At 38.6% G+C, this 18830-nt stretch overlaps 1 protein-coding gene across 8 annotated transcripts in view; it reads left to right on the top strand.

Moving 5' to 3' along the window:
• Window positions 1-18214, top strand: part of INO80D (INO80 complex subunit D) — a 96886-nt gene extending 78672 nt beyond the window's left edge. For 6 of the 8 annotated variants that reach the window (XM_055290357.2, XM_055290362.2, XM_055290363.2 and 3 more), the window contains exons 9-11: window positions 2108-2349; window positions 4468-4625; window positions 6393-18214. In XM_055290357.2, coding sequence (XP_055146332.1) covers window positions 2108-2349; window positions 4468-4625; window positions 6393-7558 — 1566 coding nt within the window. In that variant the 3' untranslated portion in view covers window positions 7559-18214. The remainder of the gene's footprint in view (window positions 1-2107; window positions 2350-4467; window positions 4626-6392) is intronic. The other 2 variants (XM_055290361.2, XM_063645024.1) reach the window with 1 other exon arrangement.
• Window positions 18215-18830: the final 616 nt, after the last annotated feature.

Raw genomic sequence — 18830 nt, 5'->3', positions numbered from 1 at the left:
TTTTATCCTCATACTCTACCTCATTTTTCTTCCTAACATTTGTCTGCCTAACAGTTATTCATTAGTTTGTTTATTTTCTGTATTCTCCTACTAGAATGTGAACCTCACAAGGGCGGGAGCATTTTTTTGTTACTACTGTATCCCTAACACTTAGAACAGAGACTCTCAGTAAGTAATTGTTGAATACATTAACTGTTAGGCATACCAATGGAAGGGGTTAAGATTCAGAACTAGGATGTGACAGCCATTGGTAAGAGACTCCAGCTGCAGGAAGTCCCGGCTGTCAGGCAGAACATGGGATTCCACCTTTGTAAGATCCTATGACAGATGGTGAGTGCCTTGCCTTGACATAGAGGTAGAATCAGACGAAAGTTGGGAGTGAATAGTATTTCACTGTGCACTGACGCTAGGTAAAATAACAGTTGGCATTAGGAAAGCCTCAGGGGGTGGGGACTTTAGCTCTCTGGAGGCGAGCAAGGCAGGTATCAGTCAGGGGCTATTCTGTGTGAAGTATCTGGCACAGTACCAAGAGTGCCACAAGGCAACTGCACACAAGCTTAGGAGAATCAGGCAGGAATCTGACCCAGGTGATTATTGGAGCCTTACAGATAGGACTTATTTTCTCTTGGGTGAGAGCTCCCTAACTTCCTCCTGAGATCAACACTGGTGCTGGAGGGAAAGCCTGAAATGGATGCTGAGCATAATGTTCGGGTACTGGTCCTTGCGCATTCACCATTTGTTGAGTTAAATAGTGGACATAATACAAGTAGACCTCAAGCGTTGAGACAAAAAGAACTACAGAGTCTGAGAAGTAGCCTTTTTTTATTTTTTTTTGGAGACTGAGTTTCGCTCTTGTTGCCCAGGCTGGAGTGCAATGGCATAATCTCGGCTCACTGCAACCTGTGCCTCCCAGGTTCGAGCAATTCCCCTGCCTCAGCCTCCCAAGTAGCTAGGATTACATGCACGTGTCACCAGGCCCGGCTAATTTTTATATTTTTACTAGAGATGGAGTTTCGCCATGTTGGCCAGGCTGGTCTCGAACTCCTGACCTCAGGTGATCCACCTGCCTCGGCCTCCCAAAGTGCTGGGATTATAGGCGTGAGCCACTGCATCTGGCCAGAGGTAGCCTCTTTTGTTTGGTTTGTTTTAAATTTGTGTATTTGTGACTTAATCTGTAATTGTTTACATTCAAGCATTTGAGTAGGATTAAACCTGTTTTAGATTTCCTGAATTTATGCCTTAATTTTATTCTTTCTTGTTTTCAATTTTTTGATGCTAGTGATGCTTATTAGTCTTAAAATACTATGGTCTACAATCTTTATTTAGCTATAAGAGTTATTAGGGAATTAATTAAAGGTGACATCAATTGCAAATCCCACTGTTTTATGTGCCAGTAAGAAAGAAAAAAATGTTGCCAGTGATGCGGTACTTTCTTATCACTTAGAATTTTTGTTTTCAACTTATTAAAGAGCTTTTAAAAGACTTATTTAGACATAGATTTTTATATACTGTTCCTGGTTTTGGCTGTACTGCTTGACATGTGAAAGGCAGTATTTTCTACATACTTCAGCAATAGAACAACTTCATCTACTTTGTGGTTATTTTCCTTTTTCACTTGGTTGTTGCCTTACAGGGGAAAAAAAAAAAGAATTGTGGTCGGTTCTTCAGTAATGAATATGTGCGCCACTAATATTAATTTTATGCCCTGCTGCTCTTTGTGCCTTTCTACATTCACAAAAAATTTTCCTCCACATGTAGTACCAACAGTGTACAAACCTTAATTCAGAAACAATGCTAGTACAAAGAACTGGAACCGTGTGTATGTGTGTGTGTGTGGGTAGACAGTGTCAACTATAATGACCATCAGCAGGCTGACCGCAGTGGTAAAATGCCACCAATTTTAAATGCTTCCCAATTGCAGAGATATTAAAATGTAGATCTTGGAATTGATGAAGTTTGATGTCTTCATTTTTGTTATACATAGTTTTGGGCATCCAGTATGTTTTAGGCATTATATAGAATATTAAGGGATGTAAATATTTTTTAGGTAGCTGTCAGGTTTCTCCCAGATAATCTCAGTTTAAAAGCCTATTTATTCATTCCAAAGGATAATTTCTTGAGAGGAGATAACTCCCGTAAAGTTCAGCACCAGCAGCAGAGGAAACCCAGGAAAAAAACTAAGCCTCCTGCACTAACCAAAAAACACAAGAAGAAGAGAAGGCGTGGACCTCGTCGACCCCAAAAACCCATTCCGCCTGCAGTCCCCCAAGGGAACCTCAGCATGCCCGCCAGCGTCTCACTGCCAGTGGAGGCCTCTCAGATCCGGTCAGTGGTGGCCTCTCAGATCCGGTCAGTGGTGCCACTGGCACCTAATTTTTCTTTACATTTTGGGATTCTTCTTAGAACATCTAGCTTCATGTGGTTATTGTAAAGTTGTCACTAGGCTACAGAAACCATTTAGTATATCAGCTTAGATTTTTAAAATAGTTTTTGGTGCAAATTTTACCTGTATCTGGCTGTATTTGATCTAAAATTAAGCTTTTGCTTACACTAAAGAGAACAGATCCTGAAACTGAGTTTAATTGTATACTCTCAACTTAAAAAACATTTTTTTTTCTTGAGACCAAGTCTTGCTCTGTCGCCCAGGCTAAGTGCAGTGGCGCGATCTCGGCTCCCTGCAACCTCTGCCTCCAGGGTTCAAGCGATTCTTCTGCCTCAGCCACCCTAGTCTGGGATTACAGGCATGTGCCATCACGCCCAGCTGATTTTTGTATTTTTAGTAGAGACAGGGTTTCACCATGTTGGCCAGGCTAGTCTCGAACTCTTGACCTCAAGTGATCCACCTGTCTCGGCCTCCCAAAGTGCTGGGAATACAGGCATGAATCACTACACCTAGCCTCTTAACTTTTAAAACTTTTGCAGAAATTCCATATATGTTCCAACAGAAGTAGTCCATCAGAAATATGAGGCATTATTTATTTTGGCAGGGTTAAACATTTTGACCAGAAGAATGAAGCTTTGTTTTAGCTAAGCATTTCAATTTTACCTGTTGTTAATTTCATTTCTAAAATTATTATTTCAACCAAATTTGAAATTCTACTAAAAAGCATTAAGACACACTTGATGCACCAAATTGTGATTCATTTTACAAATTTGAAGTAAAAGTATTACCTAGTAGTTGTTGTTGCCTCTCAATACATGGGTGAAGGTTGCAGAAATATGTGACTGCATATGGTGAGGCCTGTATTTCTGCAGTGATTCTACTTTCAGATTTCCTTATTTTAAAACAGGGGAGGAGACACTGTAAGTTAGGGTTTCTCATGTTTCTGTTGAATATAAAAAACCTAAGACCAGGTGCGGTGGCTCATGCCTGTAATCCCAGCACTTTGGGAGGCCAAGGCAGGTGGATCATGAGGTCAGGAGTTCGAGACCAGCCTGGCCAAGATGGTGAAACCCTATCTCTACCAAAAATACACAAATTAGCCAGGCATGGTGGTGGGCACCTGTAATCCCAGCTACTCGGGAGGCTGAGGCAGAAGAATCGCTGGAACATGGGAGGTGGAGGTTGCGAGATCATGCCACTGCACTCTAGCCTGGGCGACAGAGCAAGACTCCGTCTCAAAAAAAAAAAGAGGCAAGGCATTGTGGCTCATGCCTGTAATCCCAACACTTTGGGAGGCCAAGGTGGGTGGATCACCTGAGGTCAGGAATTCGAGACCAGCCTGGCCAGCATGGTGAAACCCCGTCTCTACTAAAAACAAACAAAAATTAGCTTGGCATAGTGGTGGGCGCTTGTAATCCCAGCTACTTTGAAGGCTGAGACAGGAGAATCTCTTGAACTCAGGAGGTGGAGGTTGCAGTGAGCCGAGATCGCGCCATTGCACTCCAACTTAGGCAACAAGAGTGAAACTCTGTCTAAAAAAAAAACCTAGAAGACATTAGGATTGGCTTTAGCTCAGGTGGTTACTTCCTTACTTTCCATCTGTCTAATCCCTGTGCTTGGGTTCAAGACCTGCCGGGACTTTCTGACCTTTAGATAAAAAACCTAAAAGACATTAGCTTGTTTTTTCATTTTGGTTTTGTTTTTTTGAGACAGAGTCTCCACCTGTTGCCCAGGCTGGAGTGCAGTAGTGTGATCTCAGCTCACTGCAACCTTCGCCTCCTAGTTTCAAGTGATTCTCATGCCTTAGCCTCCTGAGTAGCTGGGATTACAGGTGTGCACCACCATGCCCAGCTAATTTTTGTATTCTTAGTAGAGACAAGGTTTTGCCATGTTGACTAGGCTGATCTTGAACTCGTGGCTTCAAGTGATCCTCACCTTGGCCTCCCAAAGTGCTGGGATTACAGGTGTGAGCCACTGTGCCCTGCCTGACATTAGCTTCTTTTCATGTTGAATGAACTTGGCTTGGTGGTATTGATGTGAAGATAATGGGGGAGTTATGGGACCAACAGTGTCCTCTTTCCCAGGAGCCCATCCACACCAGAGCTGAGTGCTGATGAGTTGCCGGATGACATTGCCAATGAGATCACTGACATTCCACATGACTTGGAATTGAACCAGGAGGACTTTTCAGATGTCCTGCCACGGCTACCTGATGACTTACAAGATTTTGATTTTTTTGAAGGTATAGTCAATATTTTGACTCAAGGAAACTGGTTTTAAAAATGAGTTTATAAGAAAAGAAATAGTGTTTTGAGATGTGTTTGTCATATTCCTCCTCACATGTAATGTCTTTCACTGTAGATAGGAAATATAATACCACTACAGCTATTTTACCTGTTTCAGAAGATAAGGAATGTGCAGTTTGTTTAACCATCTCATAATTTGCTGACTAGGTTTATAACTTGTTTCTTTTTTCTTTGGAGACAGAATCTCACTCTGTCACCCAGGCTGGAGTGCAGTGGCACGATCTTGGCTCACTGCAGCTTCTGCCTCCGGGTTCAAGCGATTCTTCCGCCTCAGCCTCCTGAGTAGCTGGGATTTCAGGCATGTGCCACCACGCCCGGCTAATTTTTGTACTTTTAGTAGAGGTGGGGTTTCGCAATGTGGGCCAGGCTGGTCTTGAACTCCTGGCCTCAAGTGATCCACCGCCTTGGCCTCCCAAAGTGCTGGGATTACAGGCATGAGCCACCACACCCAGCCCAACGTTGTTTCTTTAAAGTGAAGACTTTTACTTTATTTTTGAACAAAGACATCTTGAACATGACTTTTTTTTTCTTTTTTCTTTTCTTTTTTTTTTGAGATGGAGTCTTGCTCTGTCGCTCAGACTGGAATGTAGTGGCGCCATATTGGCTCACTGCAACCTCTGCCTCCCATGTTCCAGCGATTCTCCTGCCTCAGCCTCCCGAGTAGCTGGGATTACAGGTGTCTGCCACCATGCCCAGCTAATTTTTATATTTTTAGTAGAGGCGGGGTTTCACCATGTTGGTCAGGCTGTTCTCAAACTCTTGACCTCAGGTGATCCACCTCCCTCGGCCTCTCAAAGTGTTGGGATTACAGGCGCGAGCCACCGTGCCCAGCCAAACATGAGTTTTGAAGTCTTTTAGAACTTGCCCTAGTTTTATACCCCACCCTGTACTTCAACTGAAGTGCACTTTTCCAAAACGAAGTTTGCTTAATCCTGCCAATTCCCCCATGCTTTCAGGGGAAATCTTTTATACTTTTAGAATGTTTCTTTCGCCATTAAAAATCGAATATTTCCATGGTGATTAATCAAGTTCCTAACAATAGATTTTTTTAAATATTAGAAATGAAATCAAAGTAGGTCCATGGGCTTCCATTTTATGAAAATTAGTAAGAAATGGGAAAAGAATGAGGGGAAAGGATTAGAGAGTAAAGCAAAAGCATTTTGAAAGATAACCCATGAAATGAACTGAGAGCTTAGTGTTGTGCTAAAATAGATGTATGAATTTCTGTGTTTTAACCTTCCACAGCTGCCCTCCAGCTGGGAGAGTCAGGAGTAGAACAGGCAAGGTGGACCTGTTCTACACAGCCTTTTGTCTCAAATCCAAGTTGATATATGTTTTCTATGTTAATGATGATAGTATAATTTTAGGTTAAAAACACGTATAATCACATAGTCACCGTGAGTTTTAAATTTGTAATCCTTAGAATTCCTAAGAAGTTAATACGTTGATAAGATGGTTTTTGAGATGGTTTTCAGTAAATCAACTGAAGATGGTGATTCAAATTCCTAGATAGCTGACATTTCAGACCCTGTCCTGCAGACCATTATTTCACTTTTTCCCTCCAGTCAAAATCTTGGAAACTTTTCTTTTCAAGAGGGACTCTTTTTAAATAGAATATTGTTTAAAATAATTCAAATGTATGATTTTTGTGATGTAGAACTGGTAAAAGCTCTACTGATTGTTGATGGCTTTTGTTGACTCAGGGAAGAATGGAGACCTCCTCCCAACTACCGAAGAGGCTGAGGAGCTTGAACGGGCCTTGCAGGCTGTAACTTCTCTCGAGTGCCTGAGTACCATTGGGGTCCTTGCCCAGTCAGATGGTGTGCCAGTCCAGGAGTTGTCAGATAGAGGAATAGGGGTGTTCTCCACAGGTACTGGAGCTTCAGGAATACAATCCTTGAGCCGAGAGGTGAACACAGACCTAGGGGAGCTATTGAATGGGCGTATAGTACATGATAATTTTTCTAGTCTAGAGCTGGATGAGAACCTGCTCCGTTCTGCTACCTTGTCAAACCCACCTACACCCCTGGCAGGGCAGATCCAGGGGCAGTTCTCTGCCCCAGCCAACGTTGGCCTTACTTCTGCCACTCTGATCAGCCAGAGTGCACTTGGGGAGAGAGCCTTCCCAGGACAGTTTCATGGACTTCATGACGGCAGCCATGCCTCCCAGAGGCCACATCCTGCCCAGCTGCTGAGCAAGGCAGATGACCTAATCACCTCACGACAGCAATACAGCAGTGATCACTCACACTCCTCACCCCATGGAAGCCATTATGATAGTGAGCATGTGCCGTCTCCCTACAGTGACCATATCACCTCTCCCCACACAACATCGTACTCTGGTGATAATATGGCAGCTACCTTTTCAGCAGAGATGCCCATCATGGCGCAGCACTTGCTCCCAACCCAACTTGAGGTGCCACTTGGAGGCGTGGTAAACCCCAGAACTCACTGGGGCAATCTCCCCGTCAACCTTGGAGACCCTTCTCCATTTAGCAACCTTCTCGGCGCAGATGGTCATCTTCTTTCCACTTCCCTATCCACGCCACCCACCACTTCGAACTCAGAGACCACACAGCCTGCCTTCGCCACCGTGACCCCCAGCAGCTCCAGTGTGCTTCCGGGGTTACCACAGACCAGCTTCAGTGGCATGGGGCCTTCTGCTGAACTAATGGCCTCCACCTCTCCCAAGCAGCAACTCCCTCAGTTCAGCGCAGCCTTTGGCCACCAGCTGAGTTCTCACAGTGGCATTCCTAAGGACCTGCAGCCCAGCCACAGCTCTATAGCCCCTCCTACAGGCTTCACAGTAACAGGTGCCACAGCTACAAGTACCAATAATGCATCTTCTCCCTTTCCCTCCCCTAACTGAGGGTGTCTGTGTTTGCAGGCAGGTGGGGAACCCAGTGTTTTCTATCTTTGTTTTCTCTTTAGCACCCCTCTCCCCTTTTCCTAAAGAAGATATAACAGATGGGGATCAGAGGGGCACCCCCCCCCCTTCCCAGTTCAATGAGTGGCCCTGCAGTGGACCTCGCTACAGTGTTCACATGTGCTCCTTAGCACTGGTGCTCATTCCCTCCTGGCAGGCCCACTCCGCCCCAGTGGTTTCCTTAGTGGTTCAGCACAGTGACTGGATAGGATTGACTTTTAGCAGCAAGTCCTAGAAGTGGAAGATACCTCAGAATACCAGTGCCCTTTACTATTTCCTAGTATTCAGATCAATGCTTTCCATTCTATTGCCAGGTTTTTACATAGGTGGTTCTAGATAGAATGATCTTGTTAATTGAGTTCCTGTATAAGAGACAGCAAATGGTGTGTGGCAGGTCAAGACTCTGACCTAGCACCAACTGCTAAACACCACAGTGAGGCCAGGATTCCATTCGTAATTGTGATCATGTTTAACTAAAAGAAAAAAATGTGTCTTTTGACTGCCTGTGAGTATGCGTGTGCCCACGCGTGTGTTTTTGTGCAGTGCAGGAAGCAGCTGTCCCATTAGTTTGGTTTTTTTTTTGTTTGTTCCCCCCACCCCAATGAGTATAAGACTCTTACTTTTCTCCTCTCCTACATCTCACAATCCTAATAAGCTTGGTCCTTCTTCTCCTCAAGTTTCCTGAATAGGGAGGGTGGTGGGCTGGTCGTGTGAGTAGCACAACCTTTTTCTGCTAAAAGTTAGCCCAAGAAGAAACAGAACATAGGAAGCTTGGATTCCCGTCAGTGAGGCAGGGATGTCCTGAAAAGCTTGCCTGGGATGACTGCACGCTGCCAGGGTTCTGGGGCCTGATGGTCACTTTGTCTTTTCAGACATATGTTTGTTTCTAAATCCCTCTCTCATGGAATACATTTGCAAGATGTAATTAAAGAAAATATTTTGATGTGAAAAAGCAGGATAGGTCAGATAGATTTGAAAAGATGGGATCTGTGAACTCCTTGATCCATCTTTTGCTTTTGAATTTTTCATGTTTACAGTAGTGATTCTTTGGTAAGATTTGTAAAATGTTGAAGACACTTGTAGAATCAGTGTACCAGTTGTGAAGTGATGTGTAATATCTGAAGGATACACATTTTAAAGTTTCTTTCAAAGCAGAATATGGAAATTAGATATAAATTTTATTCGCCCTTCGGTCCTTTTAAAATAATTTAAGTACTTGGGTTTAAGTAAATTTGAAAATAGTTTTGGGAAATGTTTTTAAAATACCAGGATTTTAGGGATTAAAAATCACATGGGGTAGTTTAGGAAGTTCGTGACTATGAAATGAATTTGTGAGGTTTCTTGCCTATCTTTTTTTTCCCCCCAGAGAAGGGTGGAACTAGATTTTAAAGGCATCTCTACTCTGCTTTTGCTGAGTAGTTTCACTGTCCCTTGAGATACCATTGGCTATTTATACCTGAGTCTAGTCTAATTCACATATATATATATTTTAAAAGTTAAGTAGAGAGAACATACCTATTGATGTGGTTCAATAACTCATTTGTCAGGGAATATTTGATCTTAATTCCTTTCTAATAGGTAACGATTGGATGTATTTTCCTACTTCCTGTATGTAATCTCTTTATGCCATGCTAGTTCTAACCAGTCCCTTCTTTTGAAAGCTTTTCTTTCTCTGCTTTTTAAAGGAATGATGGTGATCAGCAGGCATTATGCAGATACCACGTGCCTGAGGTTATGGAGGGGAAATGTCACATGACTGTATGAAATCATTATATGCCCTATTTTGTATTTATTGATGTTTCTTTTTGTGGGCCAAAAATATGTTTGTAATATATTTAGTTTTTTTAAAATCATGGTAATTGATTGGAAGATTTATTTTTAATAGCTTTGCCTTTTTTGCAGAGTGCAAAATTTCTAAATTATAACTTATGTCATAAAGCAAAATTATATTTGGTATCACCATAAATTTCTATTCTGAATGGTGAGAACAGATAATTTGAATATTTCTCACCTGTGAATCTATATTAGTAAGCTTTTTTATTTTAATGTACTGTAATGAAGTGGTCACGAGTAGTTACCTCTGCTCAAAAATGTCATTTAGTTTGTTAAACTATTTTCACAACCATCATAAGCATCACTAGATAACTGTCCATTCCCAGCAGTTCGGTTTAGTCTCCATTGTGTATTTAAAGATTGTCGCAGAGCAGTACATTGACTTCCTCATCAGCCCTTTGACAAGGAAGGGAAAGTCGTGGGTAGTCGATTTGAACTTTTTCTGTCTATTTGTCCCTCATGTTAGCTGCTTGAAATTCTTTAGTTATGATACAAAGCTGAGTTTGCAGTAAGTTGCACATTTTATTGTTTGCAATTTTCTGTTTTATGTGCATTTAAAAGCCCTTCTCTGCTTTCTAGTAAGGAGGCATGAAATTATCAGGAATGTTGCTAGTTACAGCTTCACACCAAAAACTTTGAGTAAATACATTTTCGTTTGGATGCCCATGATGAAAGCTGAGGAAAGTGGTTGAGGAATTATCAACAACAGACTTTTCCTCTATTTTATCTAGTTCAAAACAGATATCAAAGTTTGCAATTTGCTTTGCCCTTGCTGTTTCTTATGAGTCCCTTTTTGGAAGAGAGGAGAACATCTATAAGCCCAGAGAGATCTGTGTTTTTCTTTTACTTAATAGAGCCATTCTTGTCTATTAGTAGTAACTTTGCTATTAATATGTATAGAAAGGAATGAAGTGTCTTTTACTCCAGGAATATGAAAATGAGTATCTTTTAAAATAGCACTTATGCTATCACAAGGCAATACTGGAATCAAAAACAAATCTTATATAAGGTCCTAAATAGGTAGAAACTAGCTTTTACTCTAGTGTTGAACCCAGGAGAAATAGTGGCAAAGAAGTTTCACTCTGTTTCTGCAGTTCTTTGGGACTATTTATAAAGGCCAGTTAGATTGTGTTACTGTGATTTAATTTACAAAGTTGCTGCAGTTAATGGATACATTCTGTGCTCTGAGAATCTGAATTCCATTCTAATGTGTGATATTCACTGGCTGTGATCAGTAGCATCTGAAGAAAAGATGGGCTTTTTCTCCTTTACTCTCTCTACATAATTATTAATATTATTTTAATTAAAGTACTTAAGACATTGTTTTTTCTTCTGTAAAAATGGCTTAGCAATTTGCACATCTGGGTAGGTTATGTAGCTAGTAAACAACTCATAATAGTAAGTAGCAATTATACTTAACCCACCAAGTGACAGACTATGCAATGGAAAAATTTTCTAATTATCATCACATAACTTAGACAGGAAAGGATTATTTTCTCTGGTGACCTACCATGTGTGATATAACTGCTTTATAAATGACTTCCTGAGCAATTTCATGTTGGCAGGCAGTGTGGTGTGTCTAGTGTCCCTCTGTGAGAAGACTATAATTTAATCAGAAACAAATAGTAGGCATGAGGAGCAAGTTGGAAAGTGAGGTTATTATTTTTTTTCCTCAAAATTGGTGTTACTGTCTTTAGTGGCTTAAGGCTAAAGAAAGCTGATACTTTATCTTTGCCAAATAATTATTTATAAGATTTATTTTTAAATAAGCCCAATCTCTCACCTGAAAGTTAAGAATCATCATTTTCTGTGACTGACACTAAAGCTCTTCCTTATCAGAGATTGTTCTCAATCTGTGATCACAGTCCACAGTGGCAAAGACAGCTCTTTGATTAGGAAGGAAATCACGTTTGGGATGCACAGAGGCGCCCTGTCCATAGAGTTTTCTTCTTGCATGAAAGAATTGACCTTTCTGTTGACCTATACCATTCTGTTTTTATAAAGTGGGATTAGAATTTGAGCATATCTAGTAAATGCCGTGTGGTCAGTCCGCTGATGCTTGCCCACCGTCTTTGCCGTGCCTTGGCATCCTAGGGGTGCTGGTGATGGTCAGTGGGCATCCTCAGTCAGCAGTGCACGTGTAAGGCAATCTCCTCTCCTCCAGGTTAGTTCAGAAGGTCGCTATGTGTTGGTATTGCAAAAAGATGAGTATATTAACACTAAACTTATTAAGAGGTTTGAAATTCATTAAAAATTAGTTTTCAGTTTCTTCATCTTTCTTTTCAGACTTCTTTTAAAATTCTGTTTGTAATCTGGTATATATAGAAATCTAATATTATGATCTTCTAAATGGTCAACAGAACTCTCCAGTTTAATGAGGCAATTTAGAGGATTCCTTGAAAGAAAATTTAGTCATAGTGAACAGTCCTCATTTGTATCTCTTTTATTACCAGTATTTACATTGTTCCAAGGATTTTTTTCCTGACAAAAAATATATTTCTCGGGGGTGGAGAGTTTTATATATATATATGAAAGAACACAGATGTTTCCCCTCTCCCAATACATTAACTGAATCTTCACTGGCATTCTGTAGAAAAGTTAAAGAGTTTAATAATGTCTTAACATCTTTATAAATTTTCCTATATTCTGGAGGAAACCAGAATCATGTTTAGTAGATTAAAGTAACATTTTAAATACTACCTTTCCAATAATTTGTAATAAAATACCAGTGAAGGACATGTTTTGATATCTGTTAAGCATTTCTCCCTGACTAATGAATTAGGAAAGAAAACATAAAACATAAATGAATAGTTATGTCTCTTCTAATAAACAGTGTCATTAATGCTGCAGTTGTAGGTCAAATTTAGGGAGCCTTATTTCTAAATAGCAAATATTCTGTTTTCACTTCAGCCCTTATTTTTTTGTTAGTTTTTCTCTGCACTGTGATACAGAGCTAATAAGAGGAAATGTGACGTTTCAGAGAGAGAGCAAGCAAATTGGGTATGACTTTTTTTTAACCCTATGTTCCCCAATACTGGGGATGTTTGGCTACTTTGAACAGCAGTTTTTAGTGATCTAAAGTTTAGAACAATACTCATATAAGAGAAAAATCTATCTAACTCTCAGTGAGCTCCATAGGGCAGCACAGCTTTCCATCTTCTCTTTCGCCTTCTTGCCTCTGCCCACCACAGTCCTGAAGAATGCACACGCACACGTGATCTGTACCCATCCCGGCCGAAGAGTCATAGAATCCTCTTCTTTCACTTGTTTCTTTTTTCTTCGTTTGTTTGTTTTTGTTTGTTTGTTTTTTAAGCTGGGGACCACTGAAGTAAGCTCTATATGCACCCAAAGTTCTCCTTGGAAAAATTTTCAACACGCAGTGCAGAAGGCTCCAGTGCAGCTAAATGCCACACCATTGGTTTTACTTGGGGGAATAGACTGATTTGCCCTAAAATGACTCCAACCTGCATCATTAAGGTACAGTTGGCTCCAGTGGATTAGTCCTGAAATGATGGGAAGTCTGACACTTGTTGACATTGTCTTCATCTGTTTGGAAGGGTTGAATCTGTTCCTCTCAACAGTGATAGTTCTTTTCACTGTATAGTATTGAGTATGTCTCAGGGATTCCTTGTGGAAATTAGGGCAGTTTTTAAAATAAGAAAATAGTTTTAAAAGAAACTAAAGGTGACTCATCATTGAAGAGAGCGGAAGAAAGAGGAAACATTTGGTTTTGTAGCCCACAGTGTCTTGCATAGGACTTTTTCCTTTCTCCTCCAGGCTCTCATCTCAGCTTCAGAATACAGAATCCTTTCCCATCATGCACAGCTTTAAAATTTTATTTAAAAATTTCCTTCCCCGATGAGCTTTCAGAATACTTATTGTAGATTTTAAGAGAAAAGGTATATTAATTTATGCTATTAACATCACCTCATAAATTATAAGTTTTATACTAAAGCTGTATTGAGTGTAATGAATTATGTTGCCTATGTGTTTAATAGCTAAATATATATGAGCTTTTTTTTTTTTTTTTTTTTTTTGACAAAACAAACTAGTGAAGCACCTTTTTACACTGGATCTCTGCCGTGTCAAGGTGTATAGCTATCCTTTGCTACCTTGCAGATATATAAAGTAAAAGGATATCCTGGGGCCTCAAAATGTAGAACACCTTTAGACCATTTATAACTGTTCCTAGAACTGTTGAGAATCATGTTCTTTAGCAAATGATCTGTGGTTTACACTTAAGATGGCTAGAAGCTTAGTTACAGGGTACATAGAAATACATAGATCAAGTAAAACTCCAACTACTGTAGCTGGAATTTGTAAACTAAGTTTGTAAGACCTCTTTTATTTCCTATGGATTTATTCTTTAATTTACAGTTTATTCTGTAAGTTGGGAAGTAAAATAGAGAAAATAATAAGTCTAGATGTTCTCAGTGTCTTATTCAGGAACTTTTTATCCCTCCTCACTAAGGAATTCCCACTGTGACTTTAAAATAGAATTAAATTACTCGTGTGCATGTATATGTCTGTATTTTTTACACACATGCAAAAATATACATTGGGGGCACGTGTGTGAGAGATATGAATGTGTGCTTATATAAAAATAGATAAAGGTAACCGAATGTATTGTAGAAACATGATTTATTTAGTTGAGGGTATTGGAGTTACTTTCTCATTGTCTCTGTTGTATAAATACACCAAATTAATCATTATGTTATCTTATGTTAAAAGGCTAGCTCTGATATCATGTGCATTTTATGTTAACCTTTGGATTAACTTATATTATGCTATGTTCATAAAATGACATGAGAAACAGGAGGTTCTAAGATCAGCCTCTCACTTTCGAGCATAAAAATAAGAGAGAGAGACAGACAGCCCCAGACATGAGCTGTGTTTATCTATTGTGGTGATGGGACCAGAGATCTATTGAACCTTTTTTATGTTAATTATAGATTTCTTTATATTTGAGTAAGAAAATATTGTTGATCATCTTTTCTTGGTGAAGTTAAGAAAAAGTATAGGCCTTTCATAAAGAATTTTTGGAAGGGGCTGCTTTGTTTAAGGAGTTGGTGGGATCATTTCACCGTGCATATTTCAAAGCTGGGGTGATTTCATTTATTTCCAAAATTTTTCAAAAAACTTTTGCTTAGTTCTGCTGTTATTTATTAACTTAAGAGTGCTCCCATCCCCATATTTTAGCTATAGGAAAAATTGTGCTACCCCTGATTCATATGGAATTAAAAAAAATACATCCCTTTATTTTGAGTTTTAAGTTGTTATTTTGCTATACACTTATTACTGGAGTATCTGGTGGTCTGAAATAGTCAAAATTAGAGTTGTTATTAAATGTTCCAATGACATTTATTTTTAATACTTAAAAAATCATGTACTTTGAAATATGTCAAAGCAACTTCTGATAATATACCTGAATTTGTAGTTGTCTCTTGAGCATCATTTACTTCATCTTAGATATAGTGAAGACCTAGGAAAGCTCTATATGCTGTTCTTTTCTACAGTTGTATTTTTGCAGCATCTCCTGGTTTCATTCACTCTTGTTTTGGGATTTTTTTTTTAAATCTGCATATTTCTTGTACATATGCATGCAAATGAAAGAAGGGAGTTTGTACTGGTGCCATTTCTCCCTTCAGTTGCTGGTTAATGGGATTTGCTAGAAAAAATTCTCCCGGTTGAAGGGTGAAAACAGACCCTTATGTGTATATCTGTACAGAGATGTGTATATGGGATGTGGTGGCACTTTGCTGAATGTGAACTTGCCTTGTCAATGGAAAGATTGAAAAATATTATGTTTATTTATACATTTGTATAAATCTATATATACACGTATGTATATGTGTGTGTATAGATAAAGCTATATACATATATTTCCCTTAAAAATGTGTGTGTATAATAGGTAAACAGCCTTTGTTAAGCAAGATTAATGTCTATGGAAAGTTCTGGATTATTCTGTAAGCCAGAGGAGGTGACAGTCTAGAGTACATCATCAGAACATACTAAAGTGGAAGTCCTTTGGATTATAGTCTTGTTTATGGATATTACACAATGAATGCTGGTCTGAACAGTTCTTACTTGCCAGTTCCACTATTCTTCATCTTCACCACCTTCTACTGGTCAGTCTCTCATCACTTTAAAAAAAAAAAAAATCACACATCATTGTGGTTTTTTTCCCCTTAGTTCTGTCTCTTCTAGCCAGAAGCATTTGGCTTAAGCATATTTCATCAACTTCTCTGTTATTTCTTTTAAAGATCTTTGTCTCTGAAATTTTCCCAGAAGATACAAGTTTTGGTAATATTATCAATAGGAATTTTGAGACTTGGGCATTCATCTTTGTCTCAAAAACAAACAGAAAGCCAACCTTCAAATAAAACAAATTTGAAAGTTTTACCTCAATAATTTGGGGACATTTTACTTAAATTACAAAAGAACATAATTATGATTTTATGATTGATATTAGTGTTAGGTTTATTTCCACACTTACTGTCATTAATTTGTCATTTACATATTTTTATTTGCTTTGTAGTTTAATCATAACTTCACCATTTACATTTTAATGGAAAGCATACAAGGTCCATGTAAGCCTCTTGAATTCTGTAACTAACTAATTTTTCTCATGATGAAACTGCTTTGATGAATTCCTGTGTGATGAATTCTGCTATATTTTCTTTTGACTTTTCTCAGTTTGTGACATTCTGTATTTGCTGCAGCTCTCTAGAAAACTTGCATCCCTATATATTGTGCCTTTAAAGCTCTTATGCACACACAGACAAAAGTGTATATATACATGTCAGAGCATGTGTACATATGCTTTCGTATGTACTCACACAGTATGTCTCTAGTATATATTGTGGGAGTAGATATATAGATATTCAAAGGCAATGAAATATTGCTCTCTAGATATATATGTATATAAATAGTGTTGATATAACTGTATATACACATGTATATGTATGAGTTTTAAATGGCAATCTTTTACATTTAGCAAAATGCTGCCCCTACTGGAATATTGTCACTGCAGTGGCAGTTGTATGTAATGATTTAAAATACATTATCAAAAGTTATTTAAAGAACATTTAAAGTCTCATCTAAAGACATCCACACACTATTTATTTATCTTCCTTTTCCTTCTATTGTTGTGTTTTTCTTAATTGAAAGGGAGACTGTCATTTTAAAAATGCTATCTGTCCCATGAGAGTAAGAAAGAGCTGGAGATTCACTTGAGGAGCTTTGTGCATTTTTCCTCTCTCTGAAGTGGAGATGTTCCACAGACCAGACTGTTTATTTCACTTATAAAGCAATCCTAGTATTTCCATTAGTGTATGTCAGCCACCATCTCCTAGATCAACTTAATTCACCAATTTGCCTCCTCCTTTCATTAATAAATAATGATTATTGAGATCATTTTGCCTGGGGGAAGTTAACTACTCTCATGCTGCAGGGAAATATATCACCTAATTGTTATTTTGCCTTGTTCAAAATTCAAATTTGAAAGAAGGCAGCTCTCTCGTGAAGCTGTCTTAAGCACATTTTAGTTAAGGGCCCTCCCAGACTCTTTTTTCTTTCTTTCTTTCTTTTTTTTTTTTTTTTTTTTTTTTGCGAGTTCCAAGTTGCATGTGCTTGAAATAGATTTAATTCTTATTCCCCACAGTTTCAGGTATTTTTCATTAGTACATCAATTTGACACACTGAATGCAAGACTATTAAGGAAGAACTATTAAATACTATTTTATTTTGTGAAGAGTTGGCAGCAGATTACATCTCAAGAACTTGCAGAGAGAGGAAGGTAGATGGACAATCCTAAATTGTAAGATGTTACAAAAAACAGTGAAGTAAGAGTACTCCTGAAGACTAAAATAGAGAGGCTGGGGTTTGAGCCGTTTTACTGAGTAGCTTAGCTGGAACCTGATATCAGAAGTAGCCTTTAACAAAAAGCCTCTTGGCAATTGTATGGTACTAACAACTAGAGTACTGAAGTGTAAGTTGAAACCAAGTTGCAGTGGGAAATCAAAGGTGAGGTAGCTTATTTGAAACCAGCAAATGAGACAGGTTGGACAGTTTTAAAATCTCTTCTAACAAAGAAACTGCACGGTAGCAAGGACTAGCGGTTCTCAAAGCCCTTCTTTTTCAGTGTTCTCATTCACCTTGGCACACAAGTATGTTTAACAGGCCATGCATTAAAAATAAATACAAAAATATAAAAGCCGCTTAAAGGGAACTTACAAACTGAGAATCTCTCCTCTTTATTTGTGTTCATAGTGGCTACGAGTTTAATTATATGCACAAAAGTTAGGAGCCACTTGTTTCTGCACAGACTGTAGGAGCAAGATAAGGAGATGGGCAGGTTTTGGTAAGAGCCCCCAGTTCTGATGGAGAGGCATACTTGTGGCATTGGGTGCGGCATTGCTGGGGGAGACCACGTTTTGGGAGGCGACTGACTTTTGGTTTGTAATTTCCCTTTAAACAAGAAGAGATGGCTCACATTTTCCATATATATCTCAATGAATGTACTGTATTACTGTTTTAAAAATTTGATGAAATAATAATGAATTGGTCTCCTTTTGTTATCTGGTCCTTGTTTAATTTGTTTAAGGGTTTTTGTATACAAAAGTTTACATTTTTATGTATATTTTTCTTGTGTAAAAACTGATGTAATATGTGTATGAAACACTGTATGTATTATCTGTATATAGTGTGACAAAATCATTTTTCTTTCTTTCTTTTGGATGTATTAATAAATCTTGCTGTGAAGTAGCCTTGTTTTTAGTTTAATTTTTTTTACTGGGATATTGATGGAAGCTGCTAATCCAGGGTAAGTATTTTTCTGCCTTTATTTGAATACAGTATTTTTTAATATCTTGTGTTTCACCAATAACTCTAGGCAGATATGTTCATGATTTTTATGGTTGAACTAACAATAATTAATATTTGTAATAGCTGTGGATCAAATTCTATCCAAAGTGATTTTTGATATGGTATCCAGCCTTGAAGTTCAATCAGAATTTGCATTTGAAATTGTTATATGCTATAATGGAAGTCTTACAAGCCAGTTTCTATTTCTTTAAATCAGAAGCCTCTTCTGTCTTCATTTTCATAGTTTCACAAATATAAGAACAACTTCATGTTTTATAGCCAAAATTAAAACACAATACAAAACTCGAAGAAAGTTTTTTTTTTTTTTTTTTTTGAAACAGCATCTTGTTCTGTTACCCAGGCTGGACTGCAGTGGTGCAATCACGGCTCACTGCAGCCTCAACCTCCCTGGCTTGAGCTATCCTCCCACCTCAGCCTCCTAAGTAGCTGGGACCACAGGCACGTGCCACTCCACCTGGATTTTTTTTTTTTTTAATTATTTGATTTTTAGAGATAG

This window comes from Symphalangus syndactylus, chromosome 8 (genome assembly GCF_028878055.3).
Source record: "Symphalangus syndactylus isolate Jambi chromosome 8, NHGRI_mSymSyn1-v2.1_pri, whole genome shotgun sequence".
Classification (NCBI taxonomy): Eukaryota; Metazoa; Chordata; class Mammalia; order Primates; family Hylobatidae; genus Symphalangus; species Symphalangus syndactylus.
This window is presented reverse-complemented; position numbering and strand designations above follow the sequence as displayed.